The sequence below is a fragment of the Mustelus asterias genome, chromosome 5 (genome assembly GCF_964213995.1).
Source record: "Mustelus asterias chromosome 5, sMusAst1.hap1.1, whole genome shotgun sequence".
NCBI classification, from domain to species: Eukaryota; Metazoa; Chordata; class Chondrichthyes; order Carcharhiniformes; family Triakidae; genus Mustelus; species Mustelus asterias.
The window spans coordinates 72,793,439-72,809,702 of NC_135805.1; the positions used below are offsets into that span (position 1 = coordinate 72,793,439).

General features: G+C 41.5%; 1 protein-coding gene across 50 annotated transcripts in view; it reads right to left on the reverse strand.

Annotated features, from left to right (window-relative positions):
* Window positions 1-16,264, reverse strand: part of trdn (triadin) — a 452,817-nt gene that overhangs the window by 224,828 nt on the left and 211,725 nt on the right. For 32 of the 50 annotated variants that reach the window (XM_078212798.1, XM_078212806.1, XM_078212786.1 and 29 more), the window contains 3 exons: window positions 11,933-11,980; window positions 7,687-7,722; window positions 6,647-6,697 (listed from right to left, as the gene is read on the reverse strand). In XM_078212798.1, the coding sequence (XP_078068924.1) occupies window positions 6,647-6,697; window positions 7,687-7,722; window positions 11,933-11,980 (135 nt within the window). The remainder of the gene's footprint in view (window positions 1-6,646; window positions 6,698-7,686; window positions 7,723-11,932; window positions 11,981-16,264) is intronic. The other 18 variants (XM_078212805.1, XM_078212795.1, XM_078212797.1 and 15 more) reach the window with 1 other exon arrangement.

Here is a 16,264-nt window from a genome sequence, read left to right on the forward strand (position 1 = left end):
ACTTCCTGGGCAGAGGAGGTTGATTGAAAATCATTAACGATCATCATTTGCTAAAGGGTACTTACACTGTTAATTATTCAACTTAACCTCCTGTGGTGTATTTAATGGGAAATTAATATGCAAATACAGCTACTCCATGACAAGCAGGTTAAGGGCAAGATGTTGTTTTTACAAAGCTAACAGTGAATTAGCATTAATTTTCCACCAACTTGTGATGATTCACAATTCACAGGATATTCTTCTTTGTTACAGGTTGCTGGATGATTTACACATTCATATTGGTGTGTGTTACTTAGAAACTGTTATGCTTCTAGCAAAACCCGATTCCTTGTTTTCCTCAGACTTCTACACATACTTACAGATGTCACATTTCAAAATCTTTAACTACTTGGCCTAGAAGGAATGTTGGATCAATTTATATTGCTTTTAAGTAAAAATTAGTTTATCAGGAATTAAATCTCCAATTTACTGTTTATAGGAATGCTGATGGGATTGCAACCAAGTATCTTCATTTTCATATATCACATCAGTGAGAGATGACAGGGGTCCATTAAAACAAAATCAATTAAAGTTCTACATGTAATTTGTTGGAATGGCTTTATTTATGTAAGCTCAGAAGGGCTCCAGATCTAGGAGGACTGTGAGTAGGTGTAATATTAATTCAATTAACTAACTTATGAACGAAAAGAGCTGATGCAGAATCAGAGTCTTGGACTCCCTTCTTCTTCTTTGGTTCTCTACCCAGAGATCTGACCCACAGCGCTACAAATTCCACCACAGGTCGGGCAACGAGGGAGGTCCAAAATTCAATCCAGTCAGAACGGGGACCGAATCCCATACAATTGAGAACAATATGATCCATACCAACCATTCAGCCAACAGAGCCAAACATCACCACCCATGAAGATCAAGTGGTTGTGGCAATGTACACTTTTACATGCATGTTGTAGCTTGGTGCTGTGGATAATGATGGTAGAGGGTCCAATTTCTTTCCATCACATAGCTGACAAGCATTTCTCCTATTCTTACCATCTGCCAGGGTGAATGTGCAGAGGATGTTCCCTCTTGTGGGAGAATCTAGAACTGGGGCCACTACCGTTTAAAAATAAGGGGTCACCCATTTAGGGCAAAGAAGGGAGAATTGTTTTCTTTCAGAAGGTCATGAGTCTTTGGAACTCTCTTCTTCAAAAGGGAGGAGTAGTGTCTTTAAATATTTTTAAGGTGGATGTAGATGGATTCTTAATAAGCAAAGAGGTGAACAGTTATCGGGGATGGCCGGGAATGTTGAAGTCATGATCTTATCAAATGGCAGAGCAGGCTCAAAGGGCCAAGTGACCTACTCCTGCTCCTAATTCATATGTTTGTACGTATGTTGTTTGTCCCGATGGACCATGTAGACCTGACCCCTTCCCATCTCGAGGCCAACTGTACTGTGACTTAGAGGAACCACTCCTTCCATGAGACCATCAAATGCCCCCTCCCTACATTACCTGTTCCCATTTACAAGATGAATGTCAATCCCTGCTCTGACTGTGACTGTGCCATCTGTGGCCCAGTATCAAGCCGACAACACCCAGGATCAAATGTATGTGAGGGACTGACCATGTCCTGTGCACCAAGCTGGGTACAACTAACACAGGACTGACAGGTCCTCCCCCTCACCAGACGAGAACCAGGAGAGGAGTGCCAGGCACAGCCCTCTAAATTGTGGAGTTGATCCACAGGACTGACCATTATGGCCCAATTACGTGTTCATCCATTGCCCAGGGCTGTCTATGCTTTCTGGCCATGACAACATTTGGGGGTTGGTTTAGCTCAGTTGGCTGGATTAGCTCAGTTGGCTGGATAGCTGGTTCGTGATGCAGGATGATGCCAACAACATGGGTTAAATTCCTGTACCAGCTGAGGTTATTCATGAAGGCCGTGCCTTCTCAACCTTGCCCCTCACCCGAGTTGCGGTGATCCTCAGGTTAAATAACCATCATTCATCTCTACCCCTTAAAGGGAAGAGCAGCCTATGGTCATCAGGGACTATTAGGACTGCCTATGCTTTCTGGGCCAAACTAATTTCCACCCTCCAACAACCCCTCCTCCTCCTCCCCCCCACCCAACCCCCGTCATGTGTCACTGTGCTCTCTTGCCCAGTCGCTCCCCATCTCTATCCAGTCAAGTTTTGTCCTTCAATCCCTTCCCTTACCTCATCCCACCTCTTACACCCACCCTGTATTCCTGCTTGTATAGCATGCTAAGCCTTGCATTCCTGCCTTGGCATGGAGTCGAAGCAAATGTGAGGGCAGCACTATGAAAGGTCTGCGAACATACCTCAAAATCGCGAGTGAAGTGATGCTCATCAGGTGCACATGACCTATATCTGGTTGTTGATCACGCCAGTCTAATTTCCCATTTGATCTGGAGTGGTTGGTCTGGGGGGTGGGGGCGTGATTCTGGTCAGTTCCCTCTTTAATGAGTATTCATGATTTTCAAATTGAGCCAAATGTGATTCCCGACGCAGTAGACTATCCAACCTGCCACAAAAGTTGGGAACTGAAAATGGCAAACTCTTTTTACGCAGGTGAGCAAATGACTTTTGATAGTTTTAATCCATTCCACCTGCCATGACACCCACCACTGATGGGACCAGAGAATCCTGCTCATTATCAATAAAATGTATATAGGCCAACATTTATACTGTGGCATACTTTGCTATTTGTTAAAATACATTCAAATTCACAGCAAACATTACTTTGTTTGTCATTTATATCTAAAATAAATGATCCTGTTGGTTTATAATTGGTCTCATCTCATTCTACATTCTGGAAGATATGAGAACCCTCATGGAAGCATATGCGAGACTGCCACATAAGATGGCTCCTGAGTCATGCTATCACATGATTAGATAATGGGCAGCAAAAATAAACTTCAGAGTAGGGGATATGGTATCAGCTTAGAGAAGAGACCGGTAATGCGGATTCTGAAAGGGGAGTAACCACTATCTAGAAGAGCTATCCAATCCACTGCAGTGGCTACTTGCTGAGAGAAATGAAAGATAAGTTATTGGTTTGCTCGTTTATCTTGAAAACGTGTTCAACTTATTAGTTAATTGTAAGGTTCTATGAAGTGTTGTAAGGTATACTAGCAGTATGAAAGGTTATTGGGAGTAGCAATATTTATTAGTTGTAACTTTAAATATAAATTAATTGACACACAACAAAGATGCCAGCGCAGGTGATGCATTGTGACTGCAGAATGTGGGAGTTCCTGGACATGGGGGTGATCTACAACAAGTAAGTGTCTACAACTTAAAGGGCCTCAGCTCAGAGTTGTTTAGCTGGAGGCCAAGCTGCAGAAATTGCAATGTATCAGGGAGGGGACAAGTTACTTGATTTGAACCAGGAGGCAGTCACATCCTATGGATTAGGGTCTTCTGATTTGGTCAGTGGTGAGGAACAAGAGGCTGTGACTGCAAGTGAAGCAGGTATGAAAACCAAAAAGGTAGAAGTGGAGGAACCTCAGCTTTTACAATTGTCCAGCAGATTTGTGGTACTTGCAGCCTGTATATGTCAAAGCGGTGCCTAAAGGGTGGATGAGAAAACTAACCATGGCACCATGGTACAGGAATGCAGTGGTGGTTGGGGACAGTATAGTCAGGTGCAGAGACACAGTTTTCTGCAGCCAAGAATGAGTGTGTGGGAGTGCAGCCCACATGGTGCCAGGGTTCAGGGTATCTGTTGTGCACTGGAGAGGAGCTTGCAGTGGAAAAGGGAGGACCCAGTGGTCATGGTTCACACAGATACAGACAACATAGGTAGAACAGGAAAATAGTTTCTGCTCAGGGAATATGAGCTAGGGGCTAAATTAAAAAGCAGAACCATAAAAGGTTCCCTGGACTCTGGATTACTACCATGAACAAATTTCTATAGGGCAAATCAGATTAGGGAGTTAAATGCATAGCTCAAAGATTGGTTGGGAGAAATGGGTTTCAATTCATGGGGCACTGGCACCAGTAATGGAGAAAATGGAAGCTGCACCATTCAGACAACACCTGAACCATGTTGGGAAAAGTGTTCTGGTAGTCATATAACCAGAATAGTAGAGAAGGCTTTAAGAGTAGGATCAAGGAATCAAGTTTAGGGAAAAGTGGTAAATTAATAGAGAGGACAGGCAAGGGAGCAAGGTAGGATAATGGAAATGATGAGCAGAGTGGCAGGGAGGGAAAGAGTGTAAAACCTAAGAGTGCACAAGTACATAAGTCCAGAGGCTATGAAAATAGTAAAAAGGCAGAAGTAAAAGCTCTGTATCTGAGTGAGCATAGTATTCATAACAAAATAGATGAAGTGAAGTGAATGCACAGATAGAAATAGATGTGTATGGTCTGATAGCATTACATAGGCATAGCTGTAGGATGGCAAAGACTGAGGCCTTAATACTCAGGGGACATTTAGGAAGGACAGGAAGCTAGAAACAAGTGGAGGGCTAGCTCTGTTAATGAGGGATGACTATGGTACAAGAGAGAGATCACCATCAAAATGTACAATCAATTTGGGCAGAGATGAGAAATAGTAAAAGTAAGAATTCACTTGTGGGACTGGTTTATAGGTCCCCTAGCAGTTACCACACTGCAGGGAGCATACAGGGAAAAATGTGGGGACTTGTGAGAAATATACAGCAATAATCATGGGTGATTGTAATCCAAATATAGATTGGACAAATAAGATTGCCAAAGATATACTGGAAGATGGTGTTTTTGAGATGGTTTCTTAGAGTAGCATGTTTTAGCACCTGCCACAGAGCAGGCTATATTAAACCTAGTAACGTGCCATGAGACAGGATTAATTAAAGACCTCAGAGGGAAGGCTCCCATAGGTAGCAGTGATCATAAAATGATTGAATTTCACATGCAGTTTGAGGGACAGACGAGTGGATCTAAGGCTAGTGGGTTATGCTTAAAAAGAGAAATTAAGAGGACATGAAGACAGCTGGCTAAAAAAACTGGGAAATTAAGTTAAGGGATAAGTCAGTTGGGATGCAGTAGCAGACATTCAAGGAGATATTTCAGAATGCACAGAAAAGATACATTCCAGTGAGTGTGAAATGATTTAAAGGAAGGATGCCCCACTCATGGTTAACTAAAGAAGTTAAAGATAGTGGGCATAATTTAGCGGGCCTTTAGCTGTGGGTGCAAATCCCATAATGACTGCTATATCTTGCGAGATGCCAAAAATGGAATTTGCATCAAAGAAATTTCAGATACCGATCTTCCCAGGCCCCCTCTAATGACACAATCAGGTTCATGCCTCAGAAGGGTGCGAACCTAATTAACATGAATTTTAATGCATCAACTATTCAGTGGGCTTAACATCAAATCTTCAGCCCTAATCAAATCTTCCCACCCACCAGCCACGACATCATGCTGGCGCGAATCAATGCTGTTCTTTAAAAATAGGAATCAGGCACCATGTCCTCCGAGAGAGAAAGGGGGGGAGTACCACTGTCTCCACTGAGAGCGCCAGGGATTTCCAAATGAATCCAGCCCCTGCCACCAGGAAACCCATGGGAGTTCACCATCAACGGGACCAGAAGATCCCACCAGCAGAAAGAGCCAGAAAATCCTGCCCATCCTCCCAGCACGGACTGTGTCAAGACCCCTCATGTTTCAATAATTCATTTGTATATACAATCAGCTTTTCAGTAAATTAATTCCAGTTATTACATTCATTATATATTAATTATATCCTAGTTTTAATTATAGTTAGAGATCTTAAAAAGTCTTTATGTTTACTTTGGGTGGGATTTTCTGGTCTTCACCACTGGTGAAATTTTCCAGTTCAGCTGAAATTGAGCCTTGCCGTTGGTTACCTGGGGGTGGGATGGGCGAGCCCGTAAAATGCTGTAGACTTCAGCAGAATCAGAAGATCCTACTGGCGGCCAATGGCAAGTTACCTCCCACCAAAATTGTGGCCTTTATCTTTTGGTTCTTTTTTCTCTCCTAATCCAATCTTCCTTTTCATCTCTATTTTCTTTCTCAACCTGCTTTAGCCACCCAACTAACATTTCACAATATTTCAGTTTGATTTGTCATGGAGGGATAGAGTTTTTTTGCGTTGTTCACCCCGATCCCAGATGTCCTGTAGATTTCCATCTCACTTCCAGCAGAATATATTATGGAGATTTTTGAAACTCTTTAGTGGAATGTGAGCATTGCTGGCAAGGCCAGAATTTATTGCCCATACCTAATTGCTCTTGATCCGCTGGAGCAGATCTGGTGTAAGTACCTTCACAAGTGCTGTTACGAAGGAAGTTCCAGGGTTTTGACCCCGTGACAGTGAAGGAATGGTGATATAGTTCCAAGTCAGAATGGCTGTAGGTAGGAGGGGAAATTGCAGTTAGTGATGTTCCAACATATCTACATCCCTTTGACCTCCTGGGTCACGGGTTTGCAAAACGTTATCAAAGGAGCCTTGCTGAATGGTTGCAGTAACACTTGTGTATACTATACACTGCTGTCATTGTGCATAGGTGAGTACCTTCCAGCACATGAACTTTTTGTGCCAACAGTTCTTCCATACTTAAAAATGAGGATGAATATTGCGTACCAAGTTGAGGACTGCTCTGAATATGAATCACAGTTTAGGGAATTATACGTAACTGATACCTGCTTTCTTTGGTGTTGAAGGAGCTGACTTCTCTTTGACTGGTTCTTTAATACAAAGCAAAAAAATCAAATGTTTTAAAAGGAAATCTTTTTTAAGAATTGCAATAATAAAACAAAGAGACACATCAAAATAAAAGCAGGAAGCTTCTATTTTTGCTGACAGGAGTATATGAAGAGCAACAAGATCCACGTAGAGCTGTGCATTGTTGCCTTTGATGTCACAGCTCCAATTTTTCTATGAAACAAATGACACATCCAATGACAAGTATCCTAGCAACAAAATTAAAATTATAAGTTTAAAAATTATCCTCCTTTGCATAACATCATTACATGATACATTGTTTTGCTTCATATCATGTTGGCAATATCTTTTTTTATAGATGTTTTTTAAATTTAAGTTGGACTGCAGCTTAAAGAATGTGACAATCTGTAGGCTACTGCAAACCTTAAAAAAATAGTAAAAATGTTTGGTAATTTGACTCTCATTTTCAATTTAAAATGGGCACATTTTAAACAGTTCTTGAATTCTTATTTACAATTGTAATTATTTGGCAAGCATAAAATATTCAAACTAAGTTGGAGCTATTTTAGACTACTGCAGACCACAAGATATATGTAAAATTTATGGTACTGAAGGCTTCAATGAGAGATTTAGCATAAAGCTGTTCATTTGGCCACTGTTAAAAATAAAAATGGTTCAATGAATTGCCATTGAGGGCTAGAAATCAGCCACACAGTGGAACTCAAATGGGGACACATTCTCGCAAGAGGAGACAGAAAAATGGGTAGGCAATAAACCTGATTTTCACGTGCACCTGGCAGTAAGGACATCACTAAGCATGAGTGGAATAACATTCTTATAGCTGAGAAATGGTATGTGGCAGGCAATATAGAATTCAAAAGAAAGAATGGAAATAATAAAACCAATCATTAAACAAGTAAAACTACAGAATCACATGTGGCACAAAGTTACAAATGATTTACAGAAAATCTACTGCTACAAATGATGCATGCAGTTGAAATGCAATATTTACTTGACACTGATTTTGCTGCTTGTGATTTCCCTTTCTCTGTAGTGAATAAAAATAAAAACAAGATTAAACAAAGATCAAAACACATTACCATGCTGTTAAAGAGATCCATTGGATTAATGAAAGTCAAATATCAGATTGGCCATGGATTTCGACCCTATTGGGATAGCTCACAGGCAAGGAGAGGGCGTTTCCTCATTCAAAGGCACTCAGTGTCTGACCAAGGGACTTGGCACTGGGAAGGTGGGGCCTTCTGAGAACAACCTACCCACCCTTGTTGCCAACCCTCTCCCCAACAATTCCCACTATGCCATCATCCTTCAGCCATCATTCACCTGTGGTCTGAGTCCCTTGGTGATCCTAGGGCTTGGGTGGGTGCATTCCTGCAGCAACCACCACCTTCCTGAGGACACTGATGAGCAAGGAATAAGCTGATTGGAGAGCCAGAGAGAGCTTGATGTCTAGTCAGTAGACAAGCCCCCATCACCTATGTTAAGTTCCACCAACTCCTTTTAATCCCACTCTTCCTTTCCCCAATGCCTAATTCCAAATTGACTCCAAGTGTCTTTTTGCTGTTTTACCATTTCACAATTTTTATTTTAATCTAACTGATGTGGCTCAACAGTCAATCATGACTTTTCTGCGATCTCCATTGGTGGTAAGATCTCACAGATCTAACTCAGCAATACATGCACATTTTGAGTGGTAGAATTTGACATCACTCAAACTTCTGTATTCAAGACTGGGAGTTCGGTGTTTTTATTTCTTCACCATTTCAGTTTTCTCCCTGGTGTTCTGTCTTGAACTAAAGAAAGATTTTGTTGGATAACAATTCAATTAATGGCTATTCAATATCTTTCCCAAGTGACAATTTTTCATGGGTTGTATTGTCAAAGCTGAAATATTGTTCATTGATATTCTTTTCAAATGTTATGATTCAGGGGGACAAAAAAAAAAGATGTGGAAGTGGTTCAGAAAATGACCCAGGAAATTTTAGTTATATTTTTTGGTGGGGCCAAGATGTATTCTCTCAGCCACCAATCTACCCCACCCTCCCAAAGATATTAGCCCATTACTGATCCATGCAAGCCTCTTTTCCCTCCAGAATGACCTGTTCTATTCCAGAAAGCAATTTTGTGAAGGACAATATTGGAGCCTAACTTTACTCAGTCTTGCATTTATTTCTAAAATGAAAAGTTAAAAGCGCACACCTCCTAGATCAGCCAAATAATATTTTCAGTAAGTCTGTCTTTATGAGTGCTCAAATGAAATCTCTATTAAGGGGCTAGAATCTCCCATCATGATGCGCTAATTTTTTGACATGTTGGGTTGGGAGATACACGTCCACCATTTTGCGGGATTTGTGCATGCGTTCCTGACGCATGCGCGTCTCCCACCGCTGGAAAGCAGGTGCGGTCGAGATCACGCTGGAAACCGGCAGGAAGTCCAGATAAGTGACTTTAATCTATTTGTAATGTAATTTAAATGTTATTATCAGGCCCGGGACAGAATTCTCCAGGCCGATAGCATCTCCCACCATGCCAGGAGTATTTCACTCCAGCGGGGTTTAGAATAGCTCCCCATGTTCGGGGAACTAGCAGGAGGCCCCGCTGGAGTGAAAAGGAGGGCAATCAGAGCCCCCCAGGGGATTGGGCGGCAGGAGGTAATGCCCCCTGGGCACGGGTACCCTAGCAGTGCCAGTCTGTGCCTCCTGGCACTGCCCAAGGGGCAAAGTGCCCAAGCCCAGGGGGCACCTCGGCACTGCCCGAGCATCAGCAGTGCCAAGGGGCAGGGCCTATTGTGGGCAGGGTCTAGGGGTGATTTGTGAGGGTGGGGGTGTCGCTGCCACTCTGCATGGGGGTCGGTCAGGGCTGGATGGAGGCCAGCAAACAGGGCAGGCTGCGGGAGGTGGGGGGGTGTGGTCTGCCGGGGGTGTCTGCCTACCGGGAGTGTCTGCCTCCTGTGAGGGGGGAGGGGTTCTGCCAGAGTGGGATGGGGTCAAATGGGAGGCTGACAGTTCGGGGCCACTGCATATGCGCAGAGTTCCAGAACAGTCAGACTCTGGCATGAATAGCCCCTCGAGCTTTTAATGATATTCATGATTGTGACCTCTGCATTGCACAGAGTGTGGGAGATTCGAGTCTGAACTCCCACTGAAAAAAACAATCATGAATTACACAATTTTTCCCGCTAATTCAGCACTTAGAATTTTTTTGGGAGAATCGCCCCCAACATCTTCCACTTGCATATAACGCAACACAATTGATACACAAGTATCATATCCTCCTGATCCACACTCCGATTGTCATCCACTTCAGCTTCCAAGACAGTTGATTTCCTGCACCCCCACAACTGGAAAGCTGCAGGGGGCATCTATCTGATGCCCACAGCTCACTGGCCATGTGCAAATAAGTCTCAGTTCTCAAATGTTGTGCCTCAAGTTAGTCAAGAAAATAGAAGTAGAGAACATAAATTTTAATTTGTGAAAAATAAATTTAACATATTTTACAAAATCAGAGTTGTTACGGCACAGGAGAAGGCTATTTCGCCCATCATATCTGCACTGACTCTCCAAACAAGCATGTGGCTTAGTGCCATTCCCTTGCCTTTTTCCCATACCCCATTTCAAGTACTCATCAAATGCCCTCTTGAATGCCTTGATTGAACCTACTTCCACAATACTTCCAGGCAGTGTGTTCCAGATCTGAACCACTCGTGTGAAAAAAAAAATTCTCACATCGCATTTGCTTCTTTTACAAATCACTCTACATCTGTGCCCTTCTGTTCTTGATCCTTTTATGAGTGGCAACAGTTCCTACCCAAATACTATTTTCTGCCCCCTCATTATTTTGAATATCTCTATCAAATCTCCTCTTAGCCTTCTTCGCTCCAAGGAGAACAATCCCAACCTAACCAATCTATCCTCAACTGAAGTTTCTTATCCTTGGAGCCATTCTTGTAAACCTCTTCAGCACTCACTCTAATGTGTTCTCATCCTTCCTATTGTGTTGTGCACAGAACTGTACACAATATTCCAACTGAGGTCCAACTAGTGTCTTGTACAAGTTCAGCATAACCTCCTTGTTTTTCTATGTCAGACTGATTTTTTTAAATCTAAAAGATAATGCATGTTTGGAATATCCTGCTGAGCAAGATTGTAAAGAAAGAGACAGTGGTGCTGAAATTCCACACGGTCTGAGGCGTGGTTTTAGTTTACAATCAAGTCAAGTAATCTTGTTTGGACAGCAAAGTTCTGTTCAGAATTCCTTTGCGCTTTTGACTCTTTTCACAATCTTCCCAGAGTTCCAAGTAAACACATTTTATAATGAGGTCAATGGTGCTGTAGCCATCAATTTCTGGCTTATGCACTAACGGTTTTGAGACTCAACGTTACACGGTACAGCTGATCTCAAGATCAGCTGGGACAGGTGGGAGCAAGGAGTGTGTGAGCCTGTGCTGTGTGGAAAGGTTCAATTGTGATTTTTGCGGCATGGGGCATCTTTTTCTAGTGATATTTTACCATCTTCCCAGACAATCCTGGACGTGTTCTTGGCTGTTTGTATGAGACCACTGGCAGACTTAGACTATAGTGAGGTGCTGTGTATAAAAGGAAAACATGTCGCCAAAAAGGCAACTGGGAAACTGTGCCAATTGCTGCATTATGACCCGCAACCACAGCAAGCTACTCACACTGCTCTCTCTGTGGCAACGATTATGGTCATTGCACTGAACTTTTATGAAACATGTAATCTCAAAGGCGTGATCTCAATATCAGCCGTTCTACCAGCGTCTGCACTGGTATCCTCCGGGTGCTCCAGTTTCCTCCCACAGTCCAAAGATGTGCAGGCTGGGTGGATTGACCATGCTAAATTACCCATTAGTGTCCAAAGATATGCGGGTTAGGTGGATTAGCCATGATAAATGACAGGGTTACAGGGAAAGCGTGGAAGGGAGGGCTTGGGTGGGATGCTCTTTCGGAGAGTCAATTCAGACTTGATGGACACTTTTTGCACTGTAGTGATTTTACAGTTGATGCACTTTATAGGAGAGCTAAGAAATTCACCACTTTTGGGATCAGTGAGTTTGGAGCATCAGCTCTTACAGAAAACACCTTGAAACTTACCAATCAAGACGGACATAAAATCCCCAAAAGCACAAATTGTGTGTGACAACATGCAGAGAATTTGCATGGCAACACACTCTCCAGAAATGAAATTCAACATTCAGTGCAATGTATACTTTTACTCACCTGGTTTTATTGGAGCAGCTACTTTTTTCTTTGAAGCAGCATCAGGTTCTAAAGCGAAACAGCAGAGTAAACGGTTAAGGGCAATTTATAATTTTGAGATTGAATACGTTTATGTATTAAGAAAGGTAAAATGGTTTCAGTTTCATTTAGGTTGTTTGAGAACCTTGGTGCCTGGGAGTCTGGGTTTATTTGTACATCTACATTTTAATTAGGTTTTACAATGCTTGAAGTTAAAGTGAAGGGGAAAATGGAGTTAAAACTTTAGCAATTTTGGGGAAATAAAACTTAGTGACAATGGTCACGTGACACAGATACAGAGAAAGGATAGGGAAAAATAAGAGTTCAGCATGTGTCAGAGAGAGGGGACATGAATTGTAAGCTCTCTGATAAGAAAAACCATAAGGTTACTGGAGAATAGTCAGCAAGGATGCAGTAAAGTGATAAGTTTAGCAAAGGTGCTACTGGAAAACAGAGTTTAGGGAACTTATTTGTTTGCTTTGTAATTGAAGAAACAGTGAGTTCAGTGTGTGGCATTTGAATATTTCAGGGAGATACACAAATTGGGTAAGAAGCATCAAGTGAATGCTCGGGATTCCTTCAGAAGAAAACTATTTGCAGCTATGCCAATCTCAAGCGGGAAGCCTTTGTATCAAGCGACTGGTAAATCTTGACTGATTTGTGTCTATCAGAATATTTTGGAGTTGAGGAATTGTGTGACAATTGTGCACTTTCTTGTGTTTGAGATCTTTCCAACTTCGTCTGGTGTAATATAGGTCAATTTTCTTGTTTAATAAATATTTTATTCTGAGAACTGAGAACTTGTTCAGTAACTTTCTTCAACCTTACTAACAAAAAGTATGGATCTATCAAGCCAGGTTTCATCTGACTTGTCCAGTATTAACATCAGCTGCGTTCATAACAGAGCTTTTGAGTTCATCAGTCACAATCGGAATAATTAGTTCAATGTAATGTACAATAAGAATATACATTTTCCTGAATAACCAAACAATTATTACATCACGATAACTGATCTGTATTACCAATGGAAAATCATGGTGAGGAATGTTAATGAAAATTAATAGGTAAATAAATGGAGAAATAATAACATGCTCAAAACAAGGAAGCTCTGGAGTTGTTGCACAAACATTTCTCTAGTTCACCATCCTTGGGCCCAGTTGAAGATTTTAAATTGCATTTCTGAATAAGTAACATGAATCTATCACTTGGTTCCAGTGTAGATTCTATTTCAACCATCAGGAAATGTGTATCTGTACAATGAGCGCAACTGTTCACAAGTAAAAATGTGCAGGAGATTTTCGATTAACTTGTAGATGCAGTGACTTATAAGAACAGGAAAAAATTGCTTCATCTGTGAATCTATGAATGTCTCTTATTATGGATGAGAAACCTATGTATTCACAAAAGGAGTTCTGCTTCATCTCCTTCTTTTTATAAGATTATAAGATTAGAGCAGAAGAAAATCTCTTTGGGGTCCCTTAACATTTTTATTATTGTTTTAGATGAGTTACATGGTCAGGAGTACTTCAGTTCTAGAGTGGAATGAATTTTTTGGTCAGCAATGCTGACAATGATCTAATGCTCAGAAATAACAATGATCTCCCGCTCAACCCTGTTCTTTGTTGGAGATAGATGGAGATTTTCAGTCCATCATAAGATTCTCAACGCCACTGATTACTATTGAATACTCTTCATCGAGACTATAATCATTCTTTCTAAAGAGAGCAGGATGTATGAGAAAAGAACCACAATTTCTATAGCCACCAATTTCAGTAAAATAAATTCCCAGGTTCAAGAAAAGAAATTGCATACATATTTCAGTCTCATATCAGACGCTCATATGAATAAATCATTCCAGTCTCCCGCCTACAGAAATCACTACATAAGGCCTGTACCTAATAAATGTGCCACCAGTCTCAATTTTCCAAATCGGCTTCAATTTACACCTGAATGGTTTGAAATAAGAGTTCTTGTGAGGCAGAGGGATGAATGGGCCTTAAACTCAAATTTCCACGGTCAGCTAATTATCATAACATAGCTTTCAGGTCGGACAGTTTTTGCAATAGTTATGGTAGCAAATTAGCAACCTGGAGTTCAGAATCCCAACATTTTTAAAAATTGTATTTAATAAATCAGGGGAAATAAAGGACAGAATTTTCCTTTGCTGCACAGCTTGCTTTTCTCACCACATTTGTTAGCACTTAAGAAAAAATGCTGAACGTTTGTCCATCACCAGCGTGCTGGCAGAGCGGGCTCTGCCCAGCCTATAACGTCAGCTTTCCAGAGATCAGGAAAGGGCGCGCCCCGATCTCCAGCACCAAAAATTAAATCGCAGACACAAAGAATGCCCCATGCACTTCCCCAGAGAAATAAAAGCAGCATTGCCCTGGGCTAGTGTCAGACGGTCTGGGGGCAGTGCCAATGGGATGTCCCTCTGCAACCTTGGGGCTGCACTTACCTGTACACCATTGACGCGGTCTCTTCATCCGATTCATATTGCTCCAGACCTGTTGTAAACCTCGCTGACATAACATGCCAACGAGGGGAGAAATCCCAATCTGGGGGATTGGTACAGCGAGGAAGTCCACTTATGAGATTTATACGCACATAAATGAGGTTCCTAACCTTCTGGGCAGGAACCCTCGTTATGTCATTGGTCGTTGGGGGAGGAAACGGGACTATCATATCATGAAATTTCATCAGTGAGATTCTCGTTCGTGGCCTCTCGTGGTATTTTGCGCCCACGTCGCCATTTGCACTCGCAGCAAATCCAGGTGCAAAATCCCGGCCAAATTGACCAAATCACCACCAATTTTGTTTTAAAATCCCATTAGTTCACTAATAACCTCCAGAGAAAGAAAATTACAGCCTCTAAATACTAGATTTCAATTTACATGGTTGTCCTTTCATGATCTTTGGTGACATATCAAGCCAGGAGGTTTTACAAACAGGCACCCTTTTAAGTCGCACCATCACCTTCTAAGGGCCACTAGAGATGTTAATACTTCAAAAGTAATTTGTAAAAGTTCAAGATGGTGTAGGCATCTATGTGCAAGCAAGTAACTGCTTGACAGTTGTCGATATGGAAGTGGAGGTGGTTGTGAGGAGTTGTCTTCTCTGCCTTTCCAACACATCATCATCACCAGTCAGCATTGTAATAATTGAGTATAGTTCAGGCCACGACTAATAATTACTGTCATCAGATGTGCCAGTCCATAAGCCTCACGGTAGCTCAAAGTATCTGTACAGTGGGATAGCACAACTCTGCATCATGTTCTCTAATAGTCAGTGTAACTAAGTCGTTCCAGGCTTAGAAACATAGATGGCAACATCTGAGCAGATGAGGCCAATCTTGATGTGCTGGCTGTTAATCACCCAAGTAATGTTTTTTTTACATTATATAATTTAAATGAGCTATTTCTGTGGAAACATCCAACAATATTGCTGGTCAAACATTGGCTTATATTGGTGGTAGCATTCAGACTTTTGGCCTAGAGTCCTTTAGGATTGAAAGTCTGTACATTCGAATTACGTTATACAGCACTAACAGACCATTTGGGCCAACTGGTCTGTACTGGGTGTTTACATTCCACATGAGTCTCCTAACATTCCATCTGCCTCATCTCAAATTTTCAGCATATCCTTTTATCCCTTTTTCCCTCATGTATTCACTTGTTTTCTTTTAAAACCATCTAAGCTATTTGCCTCAATCACTCCTTCAAGTTACATATTTTGAACACTCTCCGAGTAAAAAAACTGGATTTATTTGTAACTATTGTGTATTGATCTCCTCCATTTTTGAATTGTCCCACAGATGGAAAAAAATTCCCTCCACATCTACCCTGTTCAACTCATTCATAATTCTAAAGAGAAATAAAACAATCTGTTCAATCTTTCCAAAAGCTTCAATCTCTCAATTTTGGCACCACATTGTTTTTGCATATTCTCCAATAATTTTGTGTCCTTTTAGTTGCATGGAGATCAGAACTGTGATCAGCATTCAAGGTATGGCCAGAATATGGTCCTAAACAAGTTTCACTATTTTTGAATTCTATACCCTAGAAATAAATCCCAGTGCTTTACTGACCTATGATGCTGCTTTAATTGTTAATTGTTTAATTGCATCCATAGGTTCCTTTGCTTTTCTATTCCAATCAGGTTGTTTTTTTTTTAAGTGTAGGTGGTTTTTACTTTCTTAACAATAGATACAACATGTCTCAAAACCAGCAACCTCAGGGCCAAATCCATGCTGGATTTCAGGTCAGATGGTTCAGGCTGGATCAGGTAGGTCAAGGATCACTTGGATCAATTGGA